Source organism: Anas platyrhynchos, chromosome 1, assembly GCF_047663525.1.
Source record: "Anas platyrhynchos isolate ZD024472 breed Pekin duck chromosome 1, IASCAAS_PekinDuck_T2T, whole genome shotgun sequence".
In the NCBI taxonomy this organism is placed as follows: Eukaryota; Metazoa; Chordata; class Aves; order Anseriformes; family Anatidae; genus Anas; species Anas platyrhynchos.
Window position 1 is genome coordinate 90,180,561 of NC_092587.1, and position 19,829 is coordinate 90,200,389.

General features: G+C 40.5%; 1 protein-coding gene across 1 annotated transcript; it reads right to left on the minus strand.

Annotated features, from left to right (window-relative positions):
• Positions 1–5: 5 nt before the first annotated feature.
• ZBTB11 (zinc finger and BTB domain containing 11) lies at positions 6–17,881 on the minus strand. The gene is made up of 11 exons (XM_027449538.3): positions 17,401–17,881; positions 15,305–15,540; positions 14,401–14,632; positions 12,429–13,246; positions 10,621–10,800; positions 9,925–10,161; positions 9,368–9,512; positions 7,925–8,042; positions 5,213–5,371; positions 4,570–4,745; positions 6–3,207 (listed from the first exon to the last, which is right to left on the minus strand). Exons 1-11 carry the CDS (start codon positions 17,708–17,710, stop codon positions 2,681–2,683), a joined length of 3,138 nt encoding a protein of 1,045 aa, XP_027305339.1. The 5' UTR covers positions 17,711–17,881; the 3' UTR covers positions 6–2,680.
• Between the last annotated feature and the right edge of the window lie 1,948 nt (positions 17,882–19,829).

A 19,829-nucleotide genomic window follows, 5' to 3' on the forward strand; every position in this document is an offset into this window, starting at 1 on the left:
AGAAATTCATGGCAAAGCTTAGTTTATTTAATGACAGAAACCATAACTTTATACATCTAACACTAAATAAAAACAGCATCATGTACAGATCAAATTATATACAAGAGTTCATCACTATACTTTATAAATGGACAGGTCTCATGAACTTCATTAAAAAAATCAAATTAAATAATATCAACTGCATAGTTGCAGTCTGACATCAAAGAGGTTGCGGAAGCATAGTAATCATCTTAAATTAATAGCTTAGGATATCTAAGGAAAAACGTAAGGCAACCTCTGAAATACAGGAACAGCAAAGCTAACAATGATACTCCCTACTAACCTCATGCCCTTCTGAAAGATGAGGCACAGTATTCAGTGTTCAGCTTTGATATTCCTGGTTGAGTTCTGTTTATGAAACAAATTTATTTCCTTGTTTTTAAATGACAGGCTATTAAGTCAGTTGAAGTATTTCTACAGTGGCGAACAAGGCTCTGAAATTCATTTTCACTTGTTTCCTACCATGTATTGGGCAAATAAATAAATGCACCAAAGATTAAACTGAGGTGCTAATAATATTCTTCGTAAGTAACACGCTAAATATACAAATAATGTTCTAGCACTATTTACAGCTGTTTTCCCTTGCGATTTCATCACTCAATACATAATTACTTGTAAGATACAAATACTGGAATAGGTTTTAAAGGTTACCTAGCAGTCTATTAAACCTTTTTCCATCATAGTGGCAGTAAGAACAGTTAATTTACCTATGTGTTGTTTTTTTTGTTTTTTTTTTTTTAAGCAGGATGGCTATCTCAAGATTCTTGACCATACAGATATTCAAAAGTTACAGCTACCAGTTTGTGTTTTTTTTTCCTTCAAGTATTCATTTTAGCTTTACTCAGTGGGGTAACCAGAAAAAAAAACACAGTTGGAAAGGGCTGCAGGAAGTATAAATAATGACATGACTTCTGTGCAGGACAACATTCATATTTGAAAGAGTCATCCACAAGTTCAAATCTGAGGCAGGAACTCAAGCTACCTTAAAATTTCAACAACTCTTTATCTACATGTTTGCAAAATCTACAAAGAACAGTTCATTCTGTAGCTTAGTAGGCAGATATTCAAGTAGTTAAACATGATGGAAGGCAGATTCAAAGGAGGTGGTTACTTCATCATGGATTTTGCTTAAATTTTGCTTCGTGAATCAGTTTTAAGGGTTACAGCATTATATGCATACGATTTTAGTGACTGCAGCATTAACAGGCTTCTGGCTCCTTGGATACCCTGCTGCTGTCAAAGTTGGAAAGCATTTAATAGTGCTATAGAAACTGAAAATAGTTTAAAAGAACACAGTTCTGGTTCTTCCTGTGTCTAGCACGTTCCATGATCTCTTGAAAGACGCTTATTTAAAAAAAAAAAAAGCAATTTAAAAAAACAAGAACAATTAAAGAACCCACACCTTGACGCGTGCACTGTACATATTATTAAATCAGCTCGGTCAAGCATGGCTGTGATTCATGCTTACTAGCAGGAAAGCCTAGGAAGGATTTTTTCCATCGATGTGATACAACACTGAGTAATTAGCTTGCCTTAGAAGTATTTGTTAGAGCATCTGTAGTAAGGTCTTCTGGCAACTCTTGTAATTTTGAGACTAATTCTTACCTGATGCTAAGACTTTCATAGTTCTTTCCTTTGACGTGGCTATGTGTCCCATCTGGGAGTCATCAAAGCTCTTCTCGTCAACGATATAACACAAGATCAGTTCCTAACGAGTGGGACTTCAGCATACTTATATGCCCCTTCTCACAAAAACATGCCATTATACTCCTATCAATTGAATGTTTCTGCATCACATTTAATGTAAGAGTATAAGCATCCAGCATTAGGTTGCCTGCTTTGGATATGTATAATGCAAACCATAGGTTCCTCTACACAACTGACCACCATTAACCTAAATATAGCTGTGCACGCAGGATGAAGTGTAAGCTCCTCTCACAAATAAGCAGCAGTTTACTTAGAGAAGTTGTCTCCCCTCATTAGGATATCCTCTAGAGAACTTCAGTTCCTGATCTCAGGGTACCACATGCTCAGACTTCATTGGAACCCCTTCCCTCATTGTTTTGCTGAACCATGAACCTGCTCCCAATGATCTGGAATTTAAACAAGTTCTTCACAACTAGGATTCGCTAATTGCAGATGGTGCACCTGCCTAAAGACAAAAGCCTCAGATTTTGTCACATAAAGCACGCACTGCATGGAACACTGCACCATTGCCTTGTTTTAGGGAGTAAAGAGACGAAACCCTGTGATGGTCATTCACTCACAAACTTGATGAAATGCATGTAAAAATAAGTAAAAAATGCTACCAACTGTACATTTCTAGATTTTAGTGCAGCCACTTTATAGATACTTTAATTTACAGCATGGTACTCCATGACACAGGAAACAATATTATTCCAACTTTTTTTTTTAAATAGTTATGACCAGTGCAGATATCTTAGCCGTCAAAGCCTTGGACTACACTGAAGCATCCTAACTTTTGCCCTGTAATGCGTCGTGCAATATTTCGTAACCAAGAAATTCAGTACTGGAGATTAACAGTGCGGGTAGGTATCTGTAAGCCTCAGATACCCAGTTCATATTTAGCTGTCATGTATCGTAAGACCTCAGTCCCCTTGCTCTTTCTTATGTTCTGTATTCACTCTTTCTCTGCAACTTGGGCTACTTCTACCTCTACAGTTTCCATGGCCTGCGTGACTTCTGCCATTTTCTGTCCTTGCTGTTGTGCCAGTACATAATTTACCACCTGCATGATGCTTTGGTCAGAAAGAGTGGAGACTGATGTACATTCTTCAGTAGCTGCAACTGCTTCAATTGCTTCAAGTGTGTCTCCTGTCACTACTAGAGTCTCCACCTCCTCACCACCAACACTAATTTCAGTTTCTTGTTCCTGCACGTCTGCTGCTAAAATGCTGATGGCATGCTCCACCTGCGTCCCCTGGTTATGAAACTGAAGAGTATCTTTTTCCAACATAATTTTGCAGGGTACGTAGTCTCTGTGGAACTTGGTCATGTGCTTCCGCAGCGTCCGGGCATCTATGTAAGCCTCGTTGCAGACTGGGCAGACATACGGCCGTTCTCCAGTATGCGTCCTTACGTGACGCTTCAGGGAACGCGCATCAGCCCAGGCTACTCCACAAGTTAGACATTCAAATGGCTTCACACCTGTTTTCAAATGGAAAGCAAAGAAAAAAACGACCATCAGCATTTATAATTATGTATGCATGATGGTGAGAAATGACAGGGAGGACAGTAGTATAAAAGCACAAAGAAATGGTACAAGTAGTTCAAATTTTTCCAAACAAGAAAAAGATCTTACCATTTCTGTACTACAGTCTAACATAAGGATAATGCATTAAATGGTAAGATTATCATTTCCACAAGTGCTCTTGCAAACTAATGTCTTCTCATTACTTTTTTTAAACATTTCCTTTTCATGCAGATGCACTATCTTAAGTGCATAAAGCTTAATGTAAAATTAAGGCAGCACAGACAAAAACAATTTACTTCTGAAACCACGTTTTACCATGTCACTTACATTCCTAGTCACACCTCGTTTCTGTAAATCTTTCTATATACCTCTCAACAAATCAGCACCTATTCTAGTTAGTTGATAAGGCCATCTACAGCTTTTTTTTTTCTTCCTCCTCCACACTACATATGTTCAAATTCTGCACATGGTGTTCGTATAATCTTATTCTCCCTTATAAAGTGCAAACTCTGTGGCCTGCATTATCTAATGGAGCATGTGGGTGGTGACAAGCACTATTTTAACTGGCTTTTAACTGACTTTTTCTCCATAGCAGTCACTGTAAGTTTAGGCTAGGTATCCAGTATCCAGGACTCATTGTATTTAGAATGAATCTCTATTCCAGTAGTTAGAGATATAACAGCTTTTTAAAAGGAAATAAGCTTCAAAAAAATTTTTTTTTTTTTTTATTTTTCCCCTGAAGATGCGTCTCTGTATTATAGACTTCAAACACAGCTGGAATAACCAAATACTGAAGATCACACTTCACAGCTAAAGTAAAAAATGCATATACTTTTAAAATTATGAAGTGTTTTCGTAGTTTCCCCAAACATTATAAAGCTTACTACTAGTTATACATCAAGAAGTTAATCTCCAGTGGTCCTTTTTCTAAATTCAAGCCAATCACTCTCCAGTTTGAGGAATATTTTACTAGCCACATGCAACTTTCAAAGCACTACATGCAATTCTTTCTTTGCCAGATACATATTTTTTTTTTCCTATTGCTTCTGAAATAATTTTTCTATTACAGTTTGAGAAAGACAAATGGTACTGGGACTGTGTGACTACAGTTTTAGAAAGATGCCAGCAGCATCTCTAGGAATCACCAGAAGAATGTTAATTAATCAGGATAAGCATAAAACTAACTGGACAATCTGTAAGAACTCGTGTGTTCTGCATCACAGGACACACAGATTCCAAGATAACCGATAATAACCCTTTTCTCCACAATGCTTTTAAGGGTAGGAGAACGCCGTAACTATTTGCTTTCTACATACCTTCATGATTGTTCATGTGCCTCCTATATTCCCGGAGCTGCGTGAATTTTCTTCCACAATGCTCACAAACTCGTTCCAGATTTTGTTTTGCTCTTCCTTTTTTACCATGTGTGGCTTTCTTTACATGCCTTCTGTACAAGGCTTTCTCATAAAATTCTTTACCACATACATTACACCTAGAGCATGTAAAATGGGAGTTAAAACCATTATCCTATGCTTATCTTAAAGTTTTTAAAGTAAAAATGTACTTGAATTAATGTAGGTAAAATTTAATGGGTATATTGCTTCATGACAGCTATTTCCATAACTAAAAATGCCACTGGACTGTAAAAGCCACATTTTCTCTTATTAATAGCCACAGAACTTCCACTTACCATTCTAGAGAAGCAAGATTGCATACAAAGCTTAACTTTACTAATTATACTTATCCTCTTATGACTTCACATGCGTTAGTCCCAGGATTGTGCCAGCAGATTACCAGTTTGACCACACTATTTGAAGTCACCCATCCACATTCTCAAGAACTCAACGCCCCAGTCAAGGTCAATCAATCAGTACTTGAACCACAGACTAGGCAGTTCCTTGGTGACTAATCTAGGGCTGTGGCATTATAATTTCTTACATTTCAGTTATTTCCTCTTACCTATAAGGGTCTGTGACAGAGTGAGACTTTACATGAGAATACCAGTCTTTCTTCCAACTATAACATTTTCCACAAAACTGGCACTGAAATGGCTTCACACCTAAGTGTTTATTCATATGCTGCCGGAGATCTCGAGCTTCGTAGAAACTCTTTTCACACCTGTAACAGCAAAGGTTGTAGCATTCTGTATCAGCAAGATCTTGGTAATCCTGATTTCCAAGGCACAGAAATCTCCTTCTGTAACGGCAACTGAACACTTGGAGAAGACCTGTAGTGTCATCAATATTAATACAAAGCACAAACTCTTTCCAAACCAGGGGAAATTAAAAGGAAGAGCATCCTATCTGAAAATCTGGAATACCATTTGAGGACATTGTTCTGAAACATTTTTGTCTATTATGGATGATTATATTCCTTCTGTTTTTATTACGAGGATTAATCAAAGGCAGACTGGCTGAAAGACATCAAAAAGGTATATTAGATCTTAAGAATTACTATGAGGGTTCTAACAGTTGTTTCCTCCCTTACCAAAGAGGATTAAATAATAAAACAAAGATAACATATCTGGGTGTTTTTTTTTCTGTAATGCTGAAGTATATTTTTTTCAGAAGTTAAAAAACAAATTCAGGATTCTACAAGAATGTATCTAAGATTAGCCATGTTCATTCTTTAGTGTGAAGTTTGAATATGTCTGAAACTAAATTCCTAAAGTTTTTCTTCATTTATATCTTCCCATAGTGTGACTACATAAAATAACAAATTTCTCTTGGTGTAAAAACTATAGGAGTAGTCCAGCTAAAAACATGCTTTATCTTTGAAAGATATTTTGCCTTACAGACCTCTTCTTCTACCTAATCTTCTACATCTCTTCCTCATGTAAGATGACACACTGTATGACTTGAGAAAGGACAGAGTGCAGAGAAAGGCCAACAAGCAAAGTTATTCATGGACTTCCAAGTCCACTGTAGAGGATTTACATTTTGTAGCTCAACCACCTCTGGAAAGAGGGAATCTCTGAATTCTAACTAAGTGGAATCTGAAGAGAAGAAAGCTTCCATATGAGAACAAAACTTGTAATATCAGACTTCACAAAGATTGGGTACCCTGGAAAGGTAAGAAAAAAGCCTTCTATGCTTTAGAGAAATTAAGTAGGTTATAGTCCCTGAGTTGCCTGAACAATCTTCTCCTAGGCTAGGAAAAAAAACAACAAAACCACCAACAGCTCCATTTCAAATGGGATTCTCAGGGATTCTGGGTTTCCACATCCCTAAGGGTCTTCACAGAGGTTGGTACTTGGTGTTCTCATGGACGGCGTATTTAGAAAATCCCTTAGAGAAGTATTAATTTCATAAGTAAAAAAAATGAACCATGACAACCACCCTCTGACACTCACACACTGCTGTGATTTAATCTAATATCTACTTCTACTTTTAGCAAAGTACCTTGTGTGAAGCTTTATTTAACTGGGCCAGAAGCTCAAACTCAAGCATGGCTGGACGATTTACATACCAAGCCAATGTAGTAGAAAAATGAAGCCTACTTGTAGCTTAGTGAAGCTCTCTAAACCACTTGTGACATGAATTATATTCCTAGAATAGATCTAAACTCTAGAAGAAACAAGGGTTGTGTCTGTTTTGAAGGAGTTGAGGAATCAAAATACATTTTCATTCGAAGTGATGTTGCATCCATGACTACTGCCTTGAATATCTATTTTTAATATAACTCTTTCAGAACCAAAATTGTCTTCCCTGTTATGTTTCATTAACTAGTTCTGTCCTGATGTGGATCCTGTTAGCTTTGTTCTTGGAATTTTTGAGATCTACATTTTTAGTACTACAAACCACTCAACAAAAACACTGCAGACAGAATTAAAATGAATTTTCAGCAGTTAGGAAATATTTGTACAGCTGTACTACCAGAGATATATTACAAATATTTTTGATACAGGTTTTTCATTAATACCACAAGCTACATACAGGCAATCATAAATAGTACAGCCCCATTAAATACCTGTCAGTTTTCCAAAGACCTAACTGAGAGTTTGGAAATTAAGTACCACTTGTGCTCCTACAGGTTAATTGAAAGGTTCTCCTATAGTCTGCTTGGTCATATGAAAAACATCATGATTTGTAAACACCCTATGAAACACATTTTTACTGACTTTCAAGTAGTCATATAAGTTTTATAATCAGGTTAAAAATAGCCGGTGAGCCTTAATCTGTATCTGTAATCTAGATACTCCTGCACAGCTGTTTGCCAAACATAGTGTATATTGCAGTGCACCCAAGTACATTACATCACAGACTTTAATAGGACATTTTCATACGCAACCAAAACTATCAGGGTAAAGGAAGACAAGAGCAGGCTGAAGACCCTTTGTCTCCGACAATCTTACCACTCTATCTGTCCTACAGGGGAGCTTTAAAACCACAGGGCTACTTACTACAGCTCCAAGTGCAAACATACTCATTAAAACATAACTATATGAAAGTAGGTAACAGTTAAAAATTCCAAGGTGTTGCTCTCCAATTCATATATTAACAGAAGTCTCATTATTTTTTTATAACACTAATGTTTTACAAATCTCATTGCAGGCCAATGAACTTTTGTTCTATAACCAGGATCTGCTTTTCATCTTGAAGCAAAATAAGGACAAAAACCACCCCAACAACAAACCAAAAGAACAAAACACCATAATAACTAACAACTTACTGAGTACACTGATATCCACGAACTTCAGGTTTTGGCTGGTGTTTCTTTATGTGTTTACTGAGTCCTGAAGCCCTGTGAAAAGACTTTCCACAGATGGAGCAAAGGTACTTGGATTCTCCTGACAAAAAAAACACAAGCAAACAAGTTACAAAGCCAGGCCTCCATCTCTCTGGGATGCTTTGTGAGTGTTTTTTCTTCCTATGTAATTTATCTGAAGTAAGCAGAGCAGTGCTACAAAAAGAAGTTGGTTTAATTACACACAGATGGAATTTTCAAGTGTATTTTTTATGCGCCTACGTAGTCATAGATAGAAGGGAGAGTAACAACTCTCAATGACTTCACTGCATGTTTCTAAACACAGGGTACAACAGTATAGCTGATTAGCCATGAAATGTGAACAGTTTAAAAAACTGACCTCATGTGAAAAACAGCTGCCTGTTTTCATACAATACGCAATTTCTCCAGCAATGCAGCATTGCCTGTGGGTGACTCACACCTTGAATTTGTGGAACACCACTTCAAAAGAGGAGCTTTCAGCTCCAATTCATTGCTTCATGAGTCTTGAGTACTAACATAAATTCCTCCACTTTTGGTACAGGCTCTTACTTCTGATTCCTCCCAACTCAGGAAACACAGACAACTTCTACATATTACAACATAGTTAAAAACTACTCGTCTTGGACAAAAGAAGCATCATCTTTTACATGCCAAGATCTTTCAAGATGCCAGTTTTTATAAAATTTCAGTATAAAACTTCTGAAATTAGAATACAAGTCCTGTATTTCTTAGTTAGAAGTACAGCGTTTGAACTGCTGTCCTACTGTAGAAGTTTTGAAGAAAAAGTTTTTATTCCTTTGAAATGAGAGCTCTCACAGAAAATAACTAGTTCATAGATCACACAAACAGTATCCCATGAGAAAGTACACAATCTTAAAGACCATATAACCTATTAAAATAGGAATAAATCCTGAAGCATTGCTCATGTTTAAAAATATCTTTCCCTCAAGTCATTTAAAATAGCTGTGCAACAAATAATACATTCTTGCTTTAGAAATGTTTTATTAGTACAAGCAGAAATCTTGAAACAACACCCGGAATTTGTCAGAGTTTCAATTTAGCAAGTTCTCCTCTGAAAGGACAGACTGAAAGTATAGTTGCTCAAAAATGTTCTAGACTCTTATCTTTGTTGAATTCACATAATACAGGCATAAAAAAGTAGGAACAGACTAACCACAACTCCCTGTTCTAGTATAGAATATTTGCATAATAATCTTAAGCTAAGATAAAACAAGCCCAAAGAAGAAATATAAATGAATAATTACATCTTAAGTCAAGGCCAGGATGAAAAACTACTTTATTTTTAAATGGTTCCTTTGGCATTAAAGAACAATGTTAAAGTTCACCAGCACACAAAAGCCATCCAAAGCAATTCTCACTACTTACCAGTATGAATGCTCATATGTTCCTGAAGACTTCTTTTAGTGACAAAGGACTTCTCGCACAAGTCACACTGAAACTGTTTCTGTACTTCATGGAGAGCTAAGTGCATTTTTAATCCATGCTTATATGTAAAGGTCTTTCCACAAACCTAAAAAAAAATCCAGATCCAATCAAAGAGGACAAAAAAAAAAACACAGAATATTTCAACAGATCAGTTTTGAATACCTGTTAGCTCCAAACACAATATCAACTCCGTATTTCTTAGTAACAAGGATGACCAAGCCTATGATTCCTCACCAGTAGCAAAAATGGTCCGTTAAAAAAGAACACTCAAGCGAAGACATTTTCTAGACATAGGAATATTAAATTCCATGATTCAAGCTTCCAGTTGAATTCTAGATTACAGTCTCCAACTACAAGAAATTTCATCAGCAATGTTATGTTATTTTTTCCCATTGTGAAATGACGTGAATTAACCTAACTTGTAGGACAGAGGGTCAATACTAAAGTATCAAATACATTACTGACGTGATGACCAAGTAAAAGAACTTTCTCTTTACCTTGCATGCATGCGGTTTTACACCTGTATGTTTGAGCATATGTATCCTGAGAGAATAGAGCTTAGGTAGAGTTCTGCCACAGATATCGCATACAAATTCCCGTTTAGTTCTCCCTTTCACTGAAGACATGCCTGTCTCTTCTACACTAGAAGCTGCAGTGTTCACTTCAGTCTTCCGTGTGTGTCGGACAAGATGAGCTCGCAGGGAGGCACCATACTGGAATTCTTTTTTACACAACTAGGAAAGAACACACAACTTCAATCTGCATGCAGTATTTCAAAGGTATTTCAAAAAAGGTAAATCAAAGATTTTAAATGTAGTAATCTGATTGCATAGGTCTGTAATTTGACTCCGACAGACTTTTTTTCAGGTTAATTAATAGAATTAAGCATTGGCTTTTTAAGGCTACTGACAGAGCCGTTGTTCACTTCCCAGTAAGAAGTAACTCCCAGGATAATCTAAATACAACTGTAAATTCACCAGTAAGGTTAAAAGTAAAGCCCACCCAGTACCATGAACAGCACAAGCACTCTCATGCCACGCGATGCTGTCAGGCCATGTAGCTGCACTACATTTTACCCATTTAGATCAAGGCTCTGTCCGTCTCTGAAGTCTGTAAAGAAAATAAATGCAAAATACTAAAAGAGACAAGAAAAATAATTTTAATAGCAAGGTTTACAGACAAAAAAGACTTACTGGGCATTTATAATCTTTAGATCTTTCATGTTTTAGTGTGTGCATTATAAGTGCATAGCGCCGCTGGAACACCATTCCACACTCCGTGCATTTGTGCTGAGCTTCTACTTCATTATTTTCTGTGGTCTCTCTTTTGGGTTGTTTCATTTTTTTCCCTCTCTGTACCAGCTTCATGGCAACCTAAATTGGAAAAACATAACCAGTGAATGAACTTCTTTCAGAAGTACGAAACACAATGTAGCCAGTGATAAAAGCTTATGTTTCTTTATGTTACAGTAACATCACCCAATCTCCCTTAGTTTCTGTAGCCACTGGAAAGTTAAGCCTTTTTAGATCACTGAAAATCCAGAGAGATTATGGTAGGAAAAATGGTCTTCTTTCACAACCACAAGCTGACTGTAATTACAGATAGACAACTTACCACTTCAGATCCAACTAGCCCTCCCTGAGTAACTGGCTAAACACAAGCTAAGTGATAGTTAGAGAGGAACCACAAATACTTCCAGTCATAACTTCTATAAAATGTTTCTAACTAAGTCCTTCACTTCAGCTTTCCTTTTCAAGACTTACTTCAGAAGTTATCAAACTAGACATAAAAAGAGTGGCCTAATACATTATTACCAGCCAGCAAGAACAGAGTTATTAATAACGTGTAAAAAATTTGACACTATTTAAGCAAAGCTCTTTCCAGTTAAGGGCGTTCCAGCTTGAATGTTTGTGTGAGGTATTGGCAGTGCTACCTTGAGCTGGCAATCTCATTTTCCTTTGCAGAAACTTGCTGTCATGTTCTTTAAAATCCATAGCTTAAGTGATCAGGCTGAAATTTCTTGTATCAAGTATCTCCCCTTCAGGTTTCTGAGAATAAGGCAAGGGGAAAAAACAGTACATTGCATCCCCATTTCTTCTCCCCATTCCTCCAACAAGTGAAATATCTAGAAATTTTTGCAAACACACTAGCCTTTTCTTGTCTCACACAAATAAACTCAACACAGGGACAACATTTTCAGACTCTTTTATGTCTTGCTGTTGCTCTGAAAAGTTATGCAAACTTGGCCAAATTAGGAAGCCACAAAAATCATTTTGTCCAGTTGATGATTAATAAGAGCTTGGAAAATCACCCATTCATACAAAGCATGCTTTTATCCATGCCAACTGCAATTATGCTAATTCAAGTCAGCAGTATTTCCTTGCAATTTCTCTTTACTGTTATTCTTCCAGGATTAAAACTAGGAACTCAAGAAGGAGCGTCTATTTTCTAACACTTATACAACATCCAGTGTCATGGTGGGAGTTGAGGAAAGCATGAGACAAAAAGGTGAAAAATTAAGAGATCAGTTATGAAAGTAGAAACCTATTCCTAATTCCAATTCTAAGCAATTATCTAAAACTTTTTTATTCCACACGTGGATTCTGTCTGGAGACCTTCTCTATCAAGGGGAGAGGGTTTAAAAACTGTGAAGTTAACAGGACCTGCTCCTGAAAGAGCTCCCCCTCCCCAAACAGAGAAACAGAAATCACAAATATAGCTCAAATATTTGGACTGTGCTAGTTTTAACATCTGGTCTTCATAATGATCAGAGGTAAAAGGGAGACTAATGCTACAATTTCCATTTAAAAGGGTAACAATTTATATCTCTCAGTGCAGAGGGATGGATGTTACTTTGGTTTGCCGTAACATTGATTTCTCAAAAGAAGAAAACATTTAAAGCATTTGCCAGACAACGCTTGGAAATGGGAAACAGTCTTTTCAGACTGGTGTGGAAACAAAGGATGATTACCGCCAACAGGCTTAAACAGAGATAGAATACCTGCTGTATTGCAGATTTCGGATTTGTCTTTCTGTTTTGCAGCTTTTTTTCGATTCCTTTATGCAATCTGATATATCCACCTTCGCTAACAGAACGCTGGCGAAGTTTGCTTTTATAAGTATCATCCTGGCTGGAAGCCATGCTTTCTGGTTGTGAAGCCAAAACGCTCTCTTCTTTACTTTGCCTGCCATCATTTTCCTTGAGCATTTCCGAGGAGTCTTCCGGAGCCATCTCTACATTTGCTTGACAGCTTTCATTTAGCTCCATTTCCACTTGACCGTCTGTGTCCATGGCTTCCACAACTGATGGCTCAGCCTGTCTGACAACCACAGTGCTGTTTGAAACGTTCTCCACCAGCTCTATTTTGATAAAATTTTCAGTTGTTTCACACTGCTCCAAAGGCTTTGAAAGGCCATCAGGAGTGGCTTCTGCAGGCTGTGGGGGCAGGAGGTGGGGCTGGGGTGCTGCTGCCTCCTCGGGCCCAGCAGAGGAAGGAGCTCCGTTCACAACTGCTGTCACTTCATGGGCCGCCAGCTCTGCTGTCAGAGGCTGCTCAGCACCATGCAGGAGGGGCATCTGCACTCTGATCTGCTCTGCTAAACTTTGTGTTGACTCTACTGTGTGAATGTCTCCCTTTTGGTACACTGTAATTTGTTTCTCTTCCATCTGTTTGTGCACGTTCTCACAGAGTTCAAGAACCTCTGACATGAAGAGGTGCCGAGCAAGCATGGCCACTTCTGCCATACTACAGAAGTCGAAAGTTAATTCTGAAGTATAAGCAAATTCCAAGAGTGGGAGGAAGCTCGACTTGCAAAACCCTATCAGAAATAAAACAAGAGATTAGATCAAACACTGACGACCCCCTTGTTACACCAAAATACCCCAGGAAGGATACAACAGTTTGTCTTTGATACAGTTAAGCCTGAAATTAAGAGTGAAACACACTCAGGAATACCATTGAAGCCCCTCCATTCAGACTCAGTTCATTGCCATTTACACACAAAAATCCTCCTTGTATATATTGTGGAAGTCAAACTCAAGACAACTTTTTTTTAATAAGTAAAATTGAGGTAGTTTCACAATAAAATTCTGAAAAAGATTGTTTCAGGATGCTAGGAGGGCCACAATGTTTTTGAAGCAGATTAATCCTAATTTAGCTCAAGCCTTTCTGGGCTGCTACATTCAGAAAGCAGTCTGGAGTTAAGCAACAATTGATGTTGCAGAAAAATAAGTCAAGGAAGTGGCTACTGAAAAAAAATGTGTATATATAGATAAAAATGCTTCCAAAGAAGCATTTGTTATAATTTTCCACAGTTCAAAAAATCGTAAATGAAATAATGAATTTGGGGGACCTTCTGCACCATCATAATAGAAATCCATTGCTCATGCAAAGACAGACAGCTAAGAAAGTAACGGGAAAGCAACAGAACATTTAAGTTCTGTACAATATTCTTCACCACTTCAAAATTATTTTTGGAACACTGACTTTAGGATTATCTCCCATCTTAAAGGTAACAGGAGGTTTGACAAATAAGCAGAAACATGTATAGCACTGTTTTCCAGACATGAGACAATGTAGTATTTGCTCAGCAAAACAGTTCTGTGGGAAGCTAGTGAACACCTCCTCTTGATGTATTCAAACAGCTGGATTATGCCCCCTTTTTTTAAGGTCTGTGACTAATACAAGGAGAAAACACACCTAAGCAAGCTAAAAAAAAATAAATAAATCCAGAGCTTCTCATAAATTATGAGATGGAATTCCATGGTCAATTCAGTATGGGAGATCAAATTATGCAAAAACAGGAGTGATCATTTTAGCATTAAAAACCATACAAAATACTTTTAGATTAAAAGAGAAAAAAACAAGATAAAATACTTGGTTGTCTTGAACACTCAAAAGAGACTGAATCAAACACTGTACACCTTACTTCAGATATTAAGATTTCTATCTTCAAAACCCACAACAATTCACCTGACAGATCCACTACAGCTTCATGACTAGTGACAGCTCCCTTTTCAATGAAGAGCTCTCGGAAGTACTCGCTGTTGGCTGCCAAGACAGATTTGTGAGCTTTGTACTCCTCTCCTTCAATCAGCAGAGTCACATCACAGAACTGATTGGAAAGCCTCTGCTGATTCAGTTGGTTTAAGACTGACAGACAATGTTTGGAAGATGACTGCTTCACAAGGCCCTTACTGTCAACCTGTCATAAACAACATTACGAGAACTTCATTACATTTAGACTCTGCCTTTGTAAGCATTCACACTGAAACACAGAAAAGGATTATTTGCTGCAACCATCAAAGCAGTTCAAGCCTGTACCATCTTACTATTATTTTCTCTTCCCATCCCCCCCACCCCCAAATTTGCCAACTCTTACCCTCCCCCAAAAAAGTTTAAACAGACAACTGGAAAAACGGGAAGACATATTCAAACAGTGCTTTGGACTGTATCTTCCAATGCTACAATGTGAAACAATTTCTAGATTCAAGTCTTTATATGTCTATAAGCCCCCAGTTACCATCATCAAGAATTTTATATATGTAAGTACAGCAAATTTATTAAGGAACAGATACAGATTCCATGAGAAGCTTGTAAGTGATGCTTTTCTTATACTTTTGCAATCAAATTTCCCTTGGATCGTAAACATATATATATATATATGTATATATGTATATATATATAGGGGCAATTTTCTGAAGACCGTATATTATCACTGATTTCATGTAATATGTACCAGTCAACTGTTTTCACACACCAAATATATTTATAAAAATGTCAGATCATGCAGGATTATCACAGCAATAGAAAGTAACTATACTTTTAAGAATGCATGAACATTTAAATACGTTCAGATGTGAACTGCAGTACTTACAAATACAAGCTCATGCTTTGCTACTGGCTTCTTTTTCACAGGCTTTGGGGATGCAGCTGGGATCGATGCCGCATTACTTGATTCATCATCTGTTTCATTACTATCTTCATGAGATTTTGTATCCAGTCCAAGTTCCTCCAGCATTTCAGAAGGATCCGACAGAGATCTAGAGCGATCTAGCTTTTCCTGGCACTTGCTGCATTCTTTAATGTAATCTTTAACCTGCTTAAGAATACCTAAAGAAAATTAACGAAGCTTAATTAGGCTTCCAATCCTCATTCAATTTACCTTAAATTCACAATTAAATATGTAAGTGATTAGCCACAAGATACTAAGTGATTATTCAAGAAAAATGAAGTCAGCCACCTACACTTTCTTTTTATTGTCCTTACTGTAATCCACAGTTCATTCGCAATCAAATATTTAAGATCCCTATATGAAGCAGAACCATCCCAGAAGGACTTTTTTAAACTAGAAAAAAAAAAAAAAAAGCAATTTACACATTCACTATAAGAATCCCAAGACAATGAAAGCTGTAAATTGATCCTGCAATGAGCTCCACACAAGTGGATCTTGGTTTGTCCTCACTAAACAGGACAAGAATGGGAAGGCTTATGTAAAAGGCTTGTGCCAACTGGAACTGACTGAATTATAGGCAATGACACTGACTTGTATCGTTAACACTGATTTAAATCAGCTGTTTGGGATTTTTGGAGTTTAAAGAAACTGCATTCCCCTCCAGTACTTGATCAGGTGTAACTAAATAATTTTAGATACTCAACAGTTCCTAAGCTTAAGGTCCTATGAGATACCAAGGCATTTTCAGCATATAAAAGCTTTCAACTCAAACTCATTTCCATCACTAGGATGATATAAAAGCCTACAAAACCTGTGCCTCTATGCTTCAAAATCTATCACACCTCAAGAGACTCGCTCTGCTTACAGCATTCTGTACTGTGCTATGTCCCATCATTGCATATGAATCTGTGGAAGGATCGGGAAAACACAGGCTTAATGCAATGTGAGACTTGCCAACCCAAGACATCTGTGCCTGTTCCAGACATGTTTTATGCTTCCCTGATTCCAGCTGAAACCAGGCCTAGTTCTCAGGGTCTGCTGCCTGCAGACCCCACTGCCAACACCCTTCTCGACCCTGGGCCCCATTCCAGCTCCCTGGTTCCCAGCTACGGCCACAACAGATCGGCACCTCAAATCCATGAGAGCTGGACTGCAAGGATGGGCTGCAGCTAGAGCAAGCAGCCTACGCGTTGAGATAGAAAATAGAAGTACTATTTTTTCTATACTAGTTTTCTAATACTAAATAGAAAACTAGCTGAAAACGACAGATTTCTTACCAGTGGTTGGAAAAAAAATGCAGGATAAACAGAAATTGGGCCCAGGCAACTGAAAAGCTGGAGATTCGTTTAATGGATGCCTAAGAGTAAAAATAGAGCGCCAAATCCAGAGGGAACACAGGTACCAAGTTATTGGCTCGGCCAAAAGAAGGCCACAACTGGGAATTTTGGTTGTTACACACGACTGGTTTCTAACTGCTGTGACATGACTCTGGTCCCAGCTGAGGATTGGGTCTGTGTTTTTATCCTCTCATGGGAGGCAATAGGGAAATGTAACGATGAGTGCAAAATTACAGTTAATAGCGGGTGTACTATTTTAAATGTGCACGCCTTCAACAAGCTAGTTGAAAAAGGATTATTATCAGGCTAAAGGTGGAACTGGATCGCATGAAAGGGATTACCATCCTACACCAAGCACAGGAATGGAGAAATCCCCTATGCAACACCTGGATTGGGACGGCTGATCTCCGTGTTTCCCTACAGCTAGGATCACAGAATTGCAGAATCATTAAGGCTGCGAAAGACCTCCACGACCACCTGCTTTAACTACTCTCCTCCTATCAGCATCACCCACTAAAACTCGTCCCTAATCACCAGGTCCAGCCTCTCCTTGCACCCCCCCAGGCACGGTGACCCCCCCGCCTCCCTGCGCGACCCGTCCCAGCGCCTGACCTCTCTCTCTGACCAGAAACGCCTCCTTATTCCCAACCTGACCCTGTTATCCCCGCGGCCGCCGCTCACCTCTCCACCAGTACTTCTGCGAGAGGCCCTGCCAGGTCTGCAGCCGGGTGCGGTGGGCGCCGTCGGGGGCGAGGTGCGCGGCGCGGATGAGGCGTGCGCGGCGCTCGGCCTGCAGCACCACCTCCAGCTCGGCGAAGCGCTGCTGGTCGCGCTGCCGCCGCTGGTAGTAGAGGGTGCCACCGCGCACCACGTAGCAGGCGGCCGCCTTGCGGATCTTCCTCTTGGCGTTGCCCTCCGTGCCGGGCGCGTAGGGCTCCCGCTCGTTGGTGAGGTAGCGCAGGATGGCCAGGTAGCTCTCCTCGCTCGACATGGCCGGCGCCGGGCCGCGGGGCGGGGGGGCATGCGGCGGGGGGGCCCCCGCGGGGGGAACGGGAGTTGCGCGGCCCGCGGCGGCGGGAGGGAGGGAGAAGCGCGGGCAGCGGCGGCGGAGGAGAGACAAAATGGCTGCTGCACACCGGGAAGTGAAGTCACGGCCACACGCGGGTGGCTGGGGAGAGGGGGAGGAGGGAGAGGGGAGGGAGGGAGGAGGGCGGCGCCGCCATCTTGGAGGCGGGCGCGGGGAGGGGCGGCCATCTTAGAGGCGGGCAAGGGCTGAGGGGAGGGGGCGCAGGGGGTGCTCCCCTCAAAACTGAGCCGTGAGGAGCATGGCCACACACACACAGCTCTCTGTCTCTTCCCCTGTCACATTTACTCATCCAGTCTCTTCCCACTGTGAGATATGTTCATCTGATTCGTGTCAGTATGGATCAGTGCTAGGGCCACGTGGTGTGATGAATGTGACCTGTCCTACAGACCCTTGTATAACCACAAGTCGAAGAAAAACAGAGTGGTTAACGTATATAGCTCTTGTATCTTGCAGATGAATGTTCTAGCAATTCGTGTTAACAGAGAGCTTGAAGGGAGATGCACTTGTAGTCTTTTCCTTGAAGTCTATCTGGGGGGTTCAGAATAACTGCTAACTATTATGACTATTGCATAGGACACTACGCAAGTCTCTGGTATCTGGCCAGGAGATTAAGGAGATGGGGAAAGCTGAAGAACGACTAAAAGGCAAAGCTTGCAGGGGACGCTGCACAAGTCACAGAATCACAGAATTTCTAGGTTGGAAGAGACCTCAAGATCATCGAGTCCAACCTCTAACCTAACACTAACAGTCCCCACTAAACCATATCCCTAAGCTCTACATCTAAACGTCTTTTGAAGACTTCCAGGGATGGTGACTCCACCACCTCCCTGGGCAGCCCGTTCCAGTGCCTCACAACCCTTTCAGTAAAGAAATTCTTCCTAACATCTAACCTAAAGCTCCCCTGGCGTAACTTTAGCCCATTCCCCCTCGTCCTGTCACCAGGCACATGGGAGAACAGGCCAACCCCCACCTCTCTACAGCCTCCTTTAATGTACTTATACAGAGCAATAAGGTCACCCCTGAGCCTCCTCTTCTCTAGGCTGAACAAGCCCAGCTCCTTCAGCCGCTCCTCATAGGACTTGCTCTCCAGGCCCCTCACCAGCTTCGTCGCCCTTCTCTGGACCCGCTCAAGCACCTCGATGTCCTTCTTGTAGCGAGGGGCCCAAAACTGAACACAGTACTCGAGGTGCGGCCTCACCAGAGCCGAGTACAGGGGGACGATCACCTCCCTAGCCCTGCTGGTCACAGTGTTTCTGATACAAGCCAGGATGCCGTTGGCCTTCTTGGCCACCTGAGCACACTGCTGGCTCATATTCAGCCGACTGTCCACCATCACTCCCAGGTCCTTCTCTGCCTGGCAGCTCTCCAACCACTCCTCTCCCAGCCTGTAGTTCTGCTTGGGGTTATTGCGCCCCAGGTGCAGGACCCGGCACTTGGCCTTGTTGAACTTCATACAGTTGACCTCAGCCCATCGGTGCAGCCTATCCAGATCCTCCTGCAGAGCCTTCCTACCCTCGAGCAGATCGACACACGCACCTAGCTTGGTGTCATCTGCAAACTTACTGAGGGTGCACTCAATGCCATCATCCAGATCATTGATGAAGATGTTAAAGAGGACCGGCCCCAGCACCGAGCCCTGGGGGACGCCACTAGTGACTGGCCTCCAACTGGACTTGGCTCCATTCACCACAACTCTTTGGGCCCGGCTATCCAGCCAGTTTCTAACCCAACGAAGCGTGCGCCAGTCCAAGCCAAGAGCAGCCAGTTTCTTGAGGAGAATGCTGTGGGAGACGGTGTCAAAAGCCTTGCTGAAGTCAAGGTAGACCACATCCACAGCCTTTCCCTCATCCACCCAGCGCGTCACTTTGTCGTAGAAGGAGATCAGGTTCGTCAAGCAGGACCTGCCTTCCATAAACCCATGCTGGCTGGGCCTGATCGCCTGCTTGCCCTTCAAGTGCCGCATGATGACTCCCAAGAGGATCTGCTCCATGAGCTTCCCTGGTACTGAGGTCAAACTGACCGG